The sequence below is a fragment of the Sinocyclocheilus rhinocerous genome, unplaced genomic scaffold, assembly GCF_001515625.1.
Source record: "Sinocyclocheilus rhinocerous isolate Xijiao unplaced genomic scaffold, SAMN03320098_v1.1 scaffold334, whole genome shotgun sequence".
Taxonomy (NCBI): domain Eukaryota; kingdom Metazoa; phylum Chordata; class Actinopteri; order Cypriniformes; family Cyprinidae; genus Sinocyclocheilus; species Sinocyclocheilus rhinocerous.
In genome coordinates this window covers 1,335,486-1,347,959 of record NW_015658500.1, presented here as the reverse complement: position 1 = coordinate 1,347,959, position 12,474 = coordinate 1,335,486, and the positions used below count along the sequence as shown (strand labels likewise).

The following is a 12,474-nucleotide window of genomic DNA, read 5'->3' as shown; positions in this document are numbered from 1 at the left end:
ACGGTCAGGCAAAGAGCAATCTTCGATATAAAATTTCTAAAGTACCCGGGGAAAAAAAAAAAAAAAAAAAAGGGAGAGAGACGGACAGACGGATGGATTAGAGAAAGATAGAAGACTCTTGGGGTCATAGGATCAGTGAAGCTGAGCGAGGGAAGAAAGAGCTAAAGTGATTGCTTTGGGAACAAGGAAACGTGTCCTACTCACCTGGCAGCATGTGACCTCTCAGTGAGTGATGCTCACGTTTTGGCTGAATGCTTCCCTGCGGGGGAGGACGAGGCAGGCTTTGAGTTGCACATGGAGGGCCACCCTCATCACACCGATTGAAACCAGAGAGAGCAGCTCCAGCCCAGCTCAGAGACAGGCAGTGCTTTCCACGTGATGGATGTTCTCCCAGCCATGTGACAGGCTGTGTACCACTGTCTCATCAATAAGACAGAGGGGGAGACATGCTTTGGAATAAGCATTTATGATAAAATAATTGGCCTTATTTATTCATTTAAAAGGTATGAAAACTGTCATTTACTCAACTTCATGTTGTTGTGACTTTATTTCTTCTGCAGAACACCAACAAAAGCCTTTTGAAGAATGTAATCTTCTTTTGTGTGCTACAGAAAAAAGAAAGACATACATGTTTGGAACAACATGAGGATGAGTAAATGATGACAGAATTTTTATACAGTCCCTTTCAGAGAGGATAGCAAATCAATTTTGAGAGAGTGTCTGCAGCTTATCTCAATTATATCTGATTTTCCGAGGCATAATTTGAGGCCGCTGCAATTGTCTTTTCCCGTATCATAGTGTTGATCTAGTGAAATTATTCATTCTTGGTTACTAGAGCAAGGCCTTTAGAAAACAATGAGCTGATTGAATTAAAGAGGCATGTGATGAGCTACTCGGAGTGTTACTATGTCCCAAGGCTTAGGCAGTAACGGTTTGTGATCACTGTGGATACGTCAGAACGCTGAATCCCCAAAAAAACGGAATCCCCAAAAAATCAGTAAGCTGTAGAATTTAAAGACTTGAGTTGATGGCCGCTCAAAATAGATATGAGTGCAAGCTTTAGAAAACAACACTCTGTTTATATTCTAGGAAACTATTATGAAATGAGCATTGAAATCACTTTTTTTCTTAAGACTTCTTTAAAGGGGTCATATGATGCTATTTTAAAGATCATTATTTGTAGGGATTGACCCTTTTTTTTTTTTTTTTTAGAAATAGCCTTTGTGCACAGCCAGTCTTGTGCTCTTCTAGGTTCAAAACACTGTTGTCCATAAAGTGCGTTGCACAAATTCGAACATCTGGGTTGTGCTGTTCTGTTGTAAATAAATCTTAACCAATGATTTCTAATTGTATCTACTTCCGGAAGGCCAAATAAAGTGCTTTTGCTTTCGCACTGAAACACAGCGTCTCCCTGACATGGCTGCATCAACACGACTGCTGTTCCCGAAACCACGCCTTCTTTCTTTGCATGCACATTTTGGCGGCATTATGCTAATATTTCCACATAGTGACGTAGATATGTGGGGGCGCGTTAGAACGAGCCGTTTTAGGTAGGCGTGGCTGACTCTTAACTTTTATAAAGAATATCTCTTTGGATTTGAGACTTTAGTCTTTGCAACTTTACAGATCTTCTTTATACACCAAGAGCTTGTAACACTCCAAAGAGAAAGGAAAACTTGAAATCGCATCATATGACCCCTTTAAAGAAAACAGCCAACAATTAGGCATGATACACCAAGGTTTAGGCACATTTCATATGAATGCCCAGTTATTTGGCCATTACCAGGACGAATTGTTTTACAATGGAAACAACCAACAGTAATACCAAGTGAGGCAAAGTACTCAACCTTTTTTGTCAAATTTCACCATTTTGAAATCAGTATTTAGGCAGAATCATTTATATGATTTTTAATAACTGAATGTGACAAGACAAAACGTTACTGTTTTAGTTTTCGACATATTAGGCATGCAAATAAAAGCAAATGTGTGCATGTTTTAAAATAAAAATAATGTTTGCAATTGTAATCTATATTAAATGTTTAAATATTAAAAAATAATAAATGTTCAAGATATGGCCAGTGCCAATGATAAATGGTTTGAAACCTTATTTGTTAGCCAAAATTTCTTCCATGCATTTTCCACTCATTTGTTCAAATGTAGACAAAATTTACTGTAAATTCCCATAGGTACTAAATTACATGTAGCCAGGGACATTTGTTTGTAGAAATTTGAGACGGCATGAATTATTCTTTGGCCTTTCCTGTCAAAATGTTGATTGTGTGTGAAATCTAGACAGTGGGATACTCTGTGTATTCTTTTCCTCATAAAACCTTTTTTTTTAAATAAGATCATATTTCTGAAGAGAAACCCATTATAAAGTCATGTCAGGACATCGAGTATGCCAGCAGACTTACTGTCAATTGTACTTCCTGCACGTACAGAGGGAGTGTCAAGATCAAATTCTGTCAGGGATTTGTTACCAGTATGGTGGCATGTATTAATGAGATTCTAGCCTGTGCCTTAATTGAGCCTTCAATAGTGTCTGTTTACGTTTTATTGGCTGACGTTCTTTAATTACAACCTGCCACACATCAGTCCTCTATCCAAAGCTGTGCATCAAAGAAATAAAGTGCATGTGGGGAATTGTGTACGTGTGTGTGCGGATGGAGTTTTTAAACCAAAATGCAAATCCAATGGAAGCAAATCTGATTTGCCCTCATTTGATGCTTCTTATACTTTCACTGTACATTCCTTACTTTTTATGAAAATAGCTTTTCGGATTATGCAGATATGCCCGGGACACTTAGCATATTCATTTACGACCCCATTTCATCCAGTTGCCAGGAAATTCTCACGGTCACTAGGATCAAAAGGATCAACGAGAAATGTTGCAATGCCGTTTTTTATTTTGGCTGCAGACTTCTCCAGTATCTTGTTTGTTGTCCTCATGTAGAGTAAATGTATCTGATTTCTCTGTTGTTGTTGTTGTTGTTTTTTTCATTCACAGGTTTACCTTTTGGCTGGGGTGAGGCATACACTGCAGATGGAGTGAAGTACTACGTAAAGTAAGTTATGAGACGCTTCAAATACATTCACAAAAAACAGTTCCTTTGTTTCTGCCTTGTTTCACAAAAGTAAATAACTGTTTTGAAGGGCACTTCATAAGTTGTTTGTACAGCATGAGATAATGGTTTTAGCTACAGTAAACATTCAATAGGTACTGTACATTAAAAAGAACTGCGTTTCTACAACCAAATATTCTGAACAAAATTGCAGATATTGCTGTTGTGCTTTGAAACCAGCAGAATTTTCATATTGTTATTGACCATATTTATGTAACCTCTTGATCTCTAGAGCTTAATTTCCCCTTCCCATGAGCATGTTCTTTCAGTTGCATATTTTTCAAAACAGTCCAGTTTAATATTGCAGACATCCATCACTCTTTTGAGAGTTTTGAAGTCGCACGCAAAACCACACCTACGAGTCCAGCGTTCTCTATTACACCCTCACCAGCACCACAACTGTCACGGAAACACCTGCCTCACCACACCCGGACCCCAATCTCCGCTTCGTGGTCGAGGTGGACGCAGCGACCCTGGGAGTGGGCGCCGTCCTGTCTCAATGGCAAGGTGAACCCCCCGTGCTCCATCCATGTGCGTATTTCTCACGGAAATTATCCCCGGCGGAGCAGAACTATGACGTTGGAAATCGGGAGTTGCTGGCTATCAAGTTCGCTCTGGAAGAGTGGCGGCATTGGTTGGAGGGTGCCAAACATCCATTCGAAGTGATCACAGACCACAAGAACCTACAATATCTCCGAGAGGCCAAACGTCTTAACCCGAGGCAGGCCCGCTGGGCTCTGTTTTTTACCCGCTTTCACTTTGCGGTCACGTACCGTCCAGGGACTAAGAATGTCCGAGCGGACGCGCTTTCCCGCCAACACCAGCCAGATCCTACCCCCGAAGAACCAGAGCCCATCCTGCCACCTTCCGTCTTCATGTCTCCGATTCAATGGGCCCTCACCGACCAGATCCATGCTGCCACTCTCACTGAACCCGCTCCGCCGGGAGGTCCAGAGGGGAAGAACTATGTCCCATCCACCCTGCGGATAACCCTTCTGGACTCGGTTCACACCTCTCCGGGATCGGGACACCCAGGCAGCCGCCGAACCCTCTCGCTCCTCCAAAACCGCTACTGGTGGCCCCACATGGCCCGAGATGTTGCCCGGTATATCAAGGGATGTTCGGTCTGTGCCATCATTGTGCTAAGGACTTAGCAATTTGATTATGTCAGTCCAAGATTGTTAAGATGCGTAAGAGCATAATTCAGGAATGAATAACCCAGACATCATTAGCAAGTTTTGGTACAACCTCTCCTATCAAAATTTCATAAGATGACAGCAATTATAATGAACTTTTCTAGAGAGCAATTGCAGTTTCTGTTTAGGTCTACTTGCCATCTAACTAGTTGCAATCTGTTTCCAGTTTGTCAGACACATGTTACAACATGTGGTTTAGTTGTTTCCAATTAAAGGAGGAGTGGCCAGTCATGGCCTACTTTTCTGCAAAGCAACGTCACATCTGATTGCTTTAGCAACTGGTTGCCAAGGTAACAAAAACGAAGAAAGACAAGTTCTATAGGACTCTGATAGAAAAATCCATTTGCCTTTTTACACTCAGGTTGGTGTTTCGAAAATCACTTACATTTACTGTCCATTTATGTACACTAGTCTTTTTTGACCGTTTGAATTCAATAGGTAACAATATACAGTATATGGATCAGCTTTGAACTGTAAAGTTTGTCACATGAAGGTACTTTGAAAAGAAAACATGTACTATAAGTCATTTGTTCTCACTGCAATTTGCAAGGAATGACAGGTAGGCGCCGCCCCGTGTATTAGCAACAACGATTACAGGAACAGTTGAGAGCATACCATGAGTTTAAAACACTAGTGGGAGTTTTTCATTTTTCCCATTTCAAAAGTGTTAACAGGGCTGTTGTGTTCTCACACAAGTGTTGTTTGATAATGCATTGAGTTTGATTGTGCTGAAAGCATTCTGTCATGTCTGACCAATGTAAGTGTTCGTTTACTGGGGTCTGAAAGTAAAAAGATACGATAAGTTGATGTTACTCGCTGTGTCGGTGTGATCCTTATCAAACGCAACAAGGGCGTTTATGCTTTGTTTATGTGAGCATCCTTGGAAACAGTAGGTCACACCCCTCTGTTCAGTTGATGCACCATAACCACCTATATAATGAGAATGGTCATATATATTACATCTAGAATTGTATTATATGCTATAGGTTTAATAATAGCTAACTTCTGGAGAAAAAAAGCAGACTGTACAGAATAACAAAAATATTGCACAATCATTTGAAAACACTTTTTGAAGCCTCCCTCCCTTGCATATTGATTTTAGCCTCCAAATGCTGTTCTGACTCACTGCCTACCTTTTCAAAATAACTTGATATACAATCATCCTCTCCAAATCCAGTTTAACCTAAATGAAATGATGGTTGTAGTGTTAATGGTGATGGCATAATAATTATTTTGAACAAGTAAATCTGATAAACACAATAAATTCAAACATAAAGTAGGTCGTAACAACAGTACTCTTTTTGACACGAAATTGGATAATTATTAGATTTCTAAACTACTTTGATTTGAAGCAGGCAAATATTGGAATATTAGGCTATATCAAGGTTTGAGACACTAAAAATGTGTTACTCGTTCGGGTCTCCTCGTTTGCATTTTTATGAGTAAAATTAGATAATGCTCTTTAATACATGAGCTATTCAGCAATGACAGAACTAAGTGTTTGATAACTTTATGCTTAAAATTCATTAAAAATCATTTCTCATAAGTGCTCAGATGAACTAAAGCAGTTCTCGAGCTGTTCAGCATAAGCCATGCCCCTTTATTTGACTGCGAGCTTTTGATTTTTCCACCGCGTGTACGTGAATGTGATGGGAACTTCATTTCTTCCAGTGGCAGTTTCCATCCTTCCGTCTTCAGCTTTCTTCACGCTGGTAAATTAAAGCTATCAAATCTTCAATAAATATTTAGCTGGAATTCATATTTAGCAGAGTTGCTGGAATTCATATTTAGCACTAGCAGAGGGCAAAACGTCCGCTCTAAACTGTGTTGCCAGATCTCTCAAGAAACATAAGCAACTTTAGTCATGAAGCAAGGTTTAAGAACTTCCACTTGTGCAAAACAAATTAATGACAAATTTGTTCAAAAACAAATTTTGTTCAAAAACATATTTAAACAATTATTTAAATCATCTCATTAGCATCATAGGCATTTCTAACTTTTCATGAGTATTGTAGGTCCCCCGCGAAAAAAGAGTCCCTATTCTCTTTTTTTTGATACTGTTATGGATATACAGTTGTCTTTATCTGTGGTACAGAGTCATTCACAAGCTGTACACGCAAATATAACTGCTTCATCGCTGACAAACTAGTTTTATTTCCTACAATGGATTGTGGGTTAATATCCACCTCAATTCAGCGTTCACTTCATAGTATCCCGTTTCTACTGTGGAGTGAGAAACCACAAACGATTCAGTGCATGAGTGAACTGTGAATCAATTGGTATCGCTTGCTCTGATTCTAAACAGCTATAAGAAATCACACGTATGACAAGATTGCTGAAGATTCTCAGATCGACATACGGTAAGCTTATCAGACAATGATTTATCAGTAATATTTTACTGGTGCAGTATTTCACTTGTCTTCACACCCCTGTTCTGCATTAGCTAACTTTGGCCCTAAAATACTAACATTTTAGGACTGCATTCTAAAAAATACACATCACACAACTGCCTGTATTTACATGCGCCTTCATAAAAAAATACATTTTACATTGATTCATTTTGCAGACTTTTTATCCAAAGCAATATAAAACATGGAAAACATAATTATAAGAGGATATGGCAACACAGTCTCTAAACTGCCAGCAAGTGGAGCGAAAGTAAACTCCGCCTCTGACTGTTTGACGTCACATGCCTCAGTCTTGACACATGGTCATGATCATCACATTTCTTCCACACACACATACACTGAAGCACTTCAAGCCTCCTGTGCCGGTGCTGCAGAGCAGGGTCTATTTTTGCCGTTACTAGACGAATGAACGCTGTTCTATATAGCCTTTCGTTTCAGTTCAATATTTAAAAATAATTTCTGCACGGAATAAGAGAGATTATGTCCAGACAGCTCACAATGAATCCAGCTTTCCGACCTCCGCAAACTAACGGCGTTTTGAAGGCGCTCCTGGAAAAACCTCTGAAAGTGCACCAAGATGAAGGTGATCAAAGCTTTCAATTTGTTATGTTGCAGAGTATGGAGAATAATAATTTTGCTGTTAGTTTTACTGTAAAGAGCTGTCATCTGATTCCTGCTGCAATCTACAGAATAAATAGCTATTTGTTTTAGCTGTTTTGAATATTCTTTTCACTTTTTATTCAATCATGTTAAGTGTCTCATTAATGAATAGGCTTCACTTAGAGATGGCATAACTGAGATTACAGTTCTGAATAATAACTTTATAAACCACATTAAATTTTTTTTTACATTTTTGAATGCCATTAAAGACAGTAAAACATAACATTTTGATTGAATAAAGATTAAATTTTTAACTTAAATGCTTTACAAAAATAAATAAATAAAATAAAACGTAAGTTTAAATATATATATATATATATTTTTTTTACCAATTTGAGTATTAACAATGAAGAAATTTGTGTTGAAACTTAAAACTTTTAAAAAGTAAGTAAAATGGCAAAAATCATTGCAAGAAGTTAAATGGATTTAAAATGGATTTCTTTACTGTGCATAGATGAGATTGCAGCTATAAGAACTATATTTTTATAAGAAAAATTATATGTATAAAAACACTGAATTGTAATGGCTCACTTTTTTTTTTTTTTTTTTTTTTACCAATTTGAGTATTAACAATGAAGAACTTTTAAAAAGTAAGGAAAATGGCAAAAATCATTGCAAGAAGTTAAATGGATTTAAAATGGATTTCTTTACTGTGCATAGATGAGATTGCAGCTATAAGAACTATATTTTTATAAGAAAAATTATATGTATAAAAACACTGAATTGTAATGGCTCACAGCTTGATGTGTTAACTAATGGTAATATTCTTTTAGGCTTTGGGAAGGAGAGAGAGAAGGTGAAAAATCTGGAGGAAGAAGGAAATGCTCCTCAGTCAGCTTTCTTAGGGCCAACGCTCTGGGATAAAACATTGTCTTATGATGGAGACAACTTTCAGTTGGAGTATTTGGACCTTGAGGAGTTTCTCTCTGAAAATGGCATCCCCTCTAGTCCCGCACAACATGACCAAAGCCTCCATCACCAGCAGCAGCAGCAGCAGGCTTCAATGCCTCAGGGCCCCATCTCAGTCATGGACCTCAGCAGCCAGGCCGTGACCTCCATCCATACGGGCATGGTTCCTCAGAACTGCCTCCACAGCCCGGGCAGAACAGGTACAAAAGCTTCTGTGTCCCACAGTGTCAATTCTAGACCCTACTGTTGCCCATTCTGCTCCAAAGATTAAAAAAAGTCCCTTGGAAAAGATGTTAAGCTGGGTCAGATGTCACTGTCTAAATATGATAGTGTGTGGGTGGTAAATGGGAAACTAAAAATGGGGGTTTAGTGAGAGTGTGTTGGAGTTTGAGGTATAGCTTTCCTCTGTATGGCTGCTCTGTTCCTATTCTTTGACACATTATTTTGTTCTACTTTAATATAAAAAGTTGCTTATAAGCCAGTCTGAGAATTTCAAGTAGTTGGAATGAGTTATATGATTAAAAAAATACAGATGGTATCATCTCATAATAATAATAATAATAATAAAATCCACATACATTCTCTGGGTGCTTGTCTGATGACAAGAAAGACTAGATGATTTTCTTATTTTCTGATACATTAAAAAATAAGTAGTCAAGTGTAAAAACTGAATTTTCATTTTTGAAATTTTCAGAAAACTTAATTTTCCCACCCAAGCCTTAGAGTTCATTTGTGAATGGAAATCTCAGACTAGCCTATGACAAGCTATTTTCCTCTGACTAAAATTTGCAAACTGGTGACTCTTTTCCTTGACTGAATATTTGTGTGCAATATCTATATATTTTTTTACTATATGAAGTTTTGGAATTGTGGATTTTGTATCTGGAAAATTGATCTCTTGTTCAGTTAGGTCTTTCAAACAAATTTTTAAATCAGTTTTGTTGATTTATCATATTAAGTATACAAATGGTGAATGATAATAATTACATTCTGGTAAAAAAAAAAAAATCTTTAACTGATTACAGCAACATACAATTTTCTAGATGTTTTAATCAATACTTCGGCTAAAATATACACAGGATAAAAATATGAAGTGCTTTCTAGAAACTCTGGAGTTTTTATATTAATACTAAAACATAGAAGGACTGTGCTACTTTATATATTTGATGTTTATGATTTTTGAATTTACATGAAATGTATGCACAAATAGACAGTACTGACAGTACTTTTTATTTGCACTTTGTTTATTAATGTCTGGTGCACCACCTAGTGGAATGAAATGCTCATGACAGCTGTTTCACCATCTGTTACAATACACAATACAATACCACTGAATTACACTTACACCATGGAGTCAGCAATGAACAGATTGTTTTTCCTCTCATAGTTTTGCCTCCATCACGTAACACACCAAGTCCAGTAGACCCAGAGGCCATTCAGATACCAGTGAGCTACGAGCCCGATCCAGCAGACCTCGCTCTTTCCAGCGTGCCGGGCCAGGAGGTTTTCGACCCACGCAATCGCAAGTTCTCCGAAGAGGAGCTGAAACCTCAGCCTATGATCAAGAAAGCACGCAAAATCTTCTTTCCTGTTGATATGAAGGTAACTTGGGTCTAGTTATTCAGTCCCCAACAGAGTATGTTTGGTCACCCGTTTCTCCCTTCACCATTGACCAGCTGGGCAACAGGTTCTTGCTAAGAAGCTTATGTCCGTTCATTCATCCTTCGGCGGCCTGGCCCACGTGATCTTCCTTTTTCCTGGTATCGCTCCAGTTCTGCTGGGTTTAGGATTAAAGGATTTGCCGTTTTTAATTTGTTCAAATAGAAGTGGATCCCTACCCAGCTTTGCAGAGTAGTAAATTGCTCAAAGCTGATTGCACGGCAGCGAATGTGTGAGAAAACTTGTAATTTAACAATGATGGTTGGTTTTCTCTCGTGCTTGTCCTGTCAATTATAAATATGGTATAATTTGTCATAATCCTCTGAAAACTATTAGAAACTATTAACCCTGTAAGGCCTGACATGAAATTATAGTCCAAAAAAATCTCTTTAGTTTTTTTTTTTAAACTGAGCTGTTTATGGAACCTTGACACAAAATCCAAAAAAGATGTTTTTTGTTAAGCATCATATTTGATAAGTCAGGCTTTTATGGCCCAAACAGTATGATATAGCAGAATATAGAGCTTATAATTAAGGATGAAAAAAGCCACAGTTTTAGTCAGAAGTTTTAGTCACATTTTAAGATGATTTTTCTAAAAAAAAAAATATATGTATGTTTTCATCTTGACATAATACAATATAAAATGTATACTTATGTTTACTTAAAAACAAAAATCAGATTTCACAGCAAAATAAAAAAGTACCACACTGAAAAAAATGGTGTAGAAACAATTTTGACTCAGAAATTGCTAGAAACACATTAAATGAAACATGAAATTTTGAAGTAGAAAGATTGAAATAGCATTTTTTTGTAAAACGTACTCTAATCATCTATTTTATTTACAGCTACGAAAAATCTTTTTTATAGTGCATGACCTGAAGGCTGACATTTTTACAAAATGACTATAAAACTAAAATGATGCTAAAAAAAAAAAACATCAATCAGACAACAGAAGTTTTTTCAGCAATAGGTTTTTCAGCTAAATTTTAATCATGTTGATAATTTAGAGGCATTTTGTGCATCAGATGATACAGTAGGCTTTATAGGGTTAACATAACCATTAAAAACACTAAATAATCAGAGTAATCTTGACATAATGTAACAAAGTGCTCCGTCTCTTCCCCACCCTTTTATTCTGCATATTTTGAGCAGGATGAAAAATACTGGGCACGGCGCAGAAAGAACAACGTGGCCGCCAAGAGGTCACGGGACGCTCGGCGCCTAAAGGAGAATCAGATTGCCATCCGGGCTGGTTTCCTGGAGAAAGAGAACGCGGCTCTCCGACTGGAAGTTGCCGACCTACGGAGAGAGTTGGGGCGGTGTAAAAATGTCTTAACCAAGTATGAAGCTCAACACGGCCCTCTGTGAGACCACCCGGGTGCTCCTCAAGTTCCCCCACCCATGCCCTTTTAATTCGAAGGACAATATTCTTGGGTTAAAGTCAAAAACACGGGGCCTGTTTTCCAGCCAGCCCTCACCTCATTCTGTTCTTGACACCTTATAAGGCAGAAACATTTCATTGTGTGGTTACTTTAGAGATCTACCCACTGTCTTTTTCTATTTGTTATCGCAAACAAAGCCATCGTTGTTTGCGATCGTGTTACGTATGTGCATCAATATCAACACTTTTTTCTTTTGTTGTTAAATTATATTGTCAATATTTTTCATGTATTGGTTGTGATGTACAATCATGAAACATGGTATTATTTGCCAAACTTGGTAAAAGAGCGCTACGTAGAATAGAATGTTGTCAATCGTATATTTCAACAAACGAGATGTCTTTTTTATTATTATTATTATTATTTTTTTTTATTTTTTTTTTATTTTTTTTATATACATATATAAGAAAGACATTGCAAGTTAACATTGTTAATATATATATATGGTGTAATAATAATACACAAAGTAGGCCACATATAGAAGCTATTCATTAATTCCAAAAAATATTCTGTTAAGCAGTACATCCCTTTGACATGCACGCAAACAGTCATGCTCTCTCTCTCTAAAGCTTTAGCATGCTGTAAAATGGGCTTCCTGTCAACAGCATGACAGTCACTCCATTCCTGCAATGACGTGTTCAGAGCAGACCTCCAGTACGTGCTGCTTCTGGGTGTGGCCTAAACGACCTCTTACTCCAGACAAACACAGATGACTTCCTGTGGGATTATGTGGCGTTCATTTAGCACAATTTTTTACATTTTTCCATAAAATAACATCTATTATTATACTTCATAAATATATAGCATTTTAGATGATGTAGCTCAACTGCTCAACAGCATAGCGCTAGCAACGCCAGTGTCATGGGTTTGATTCCTGGGGAACACATAAATCCTATTAGCAAAATATATACACAGAATGCAAAGTAAGCTGCTTTGGAAAAAAGCAAAAATGCAATACATAAATATAGATGTTTTACATCTGATTACATTGTTAACAATTGCATGTAGCCAAGTGGTTTCATCAATGTCGACTGAATTAGAATTTCCTATGAATTGTTTTACTATGAGACAATATTATTAT

The 12,474-nt window shown here is 37.5% G+C and overlaps 2 protein-coding genes across 3 annotated transcripts in view; both read left to right on the top strand.

Moving 5' to 3' along the window:
• Positions 1-3,541, top strand: part of LOC107722183 (syntaxin-binding protein 4-like) — a 28,377-nt gene extending 24,836 nt beyond the window's left edge. The window contains exons 17-18 of the mRNA XM_016530435.1: positions 3,008-3,065; positions 3,412-3,541. The gene's annotated coding sequence lies outside the window, so the exon portion shown is untranslated. The remainder of the gene's footprint in view (positions 1-3,007; positions 3,066-3,411) is intronic.
• A 3,297-nt stretch (positions 3,542-6,838) lies between these two features.
• On the top strand, positions 6,839-11,556 carry LOC107722239 (hepatic leukemia factor-like). Of its 2 annotated transcripts, none has more exons than XM_016530523.1 (4): positions 6,839-7,309; positions 8,160-8,495; positions 9,683-9,897; positions 11,107-11,556. In XM_016530523.1, the coding sequence occupies exons 1-4, from the start codon at positions 7,207-7,209 to the stop codon at positions 11,320-11,322; spliced, it is 870 nt and encodes a 289-aa protein (XP_016386009.1). In that variant the 5' UTR covers positions 6,839-7,206; the 3' UTR covers positions 11,323-11,556. The 2 variants fall into 2 exon arrangements, with proteins under 2 accessions (XP_016386009.1, XP_016386008.1); XM_016530522.1 differs by having other exon boundaries at positions 11,104-11,556.
• The last annotated feature ends 918 nt before the right edge of the window (positions 11,557-12,474 follow it).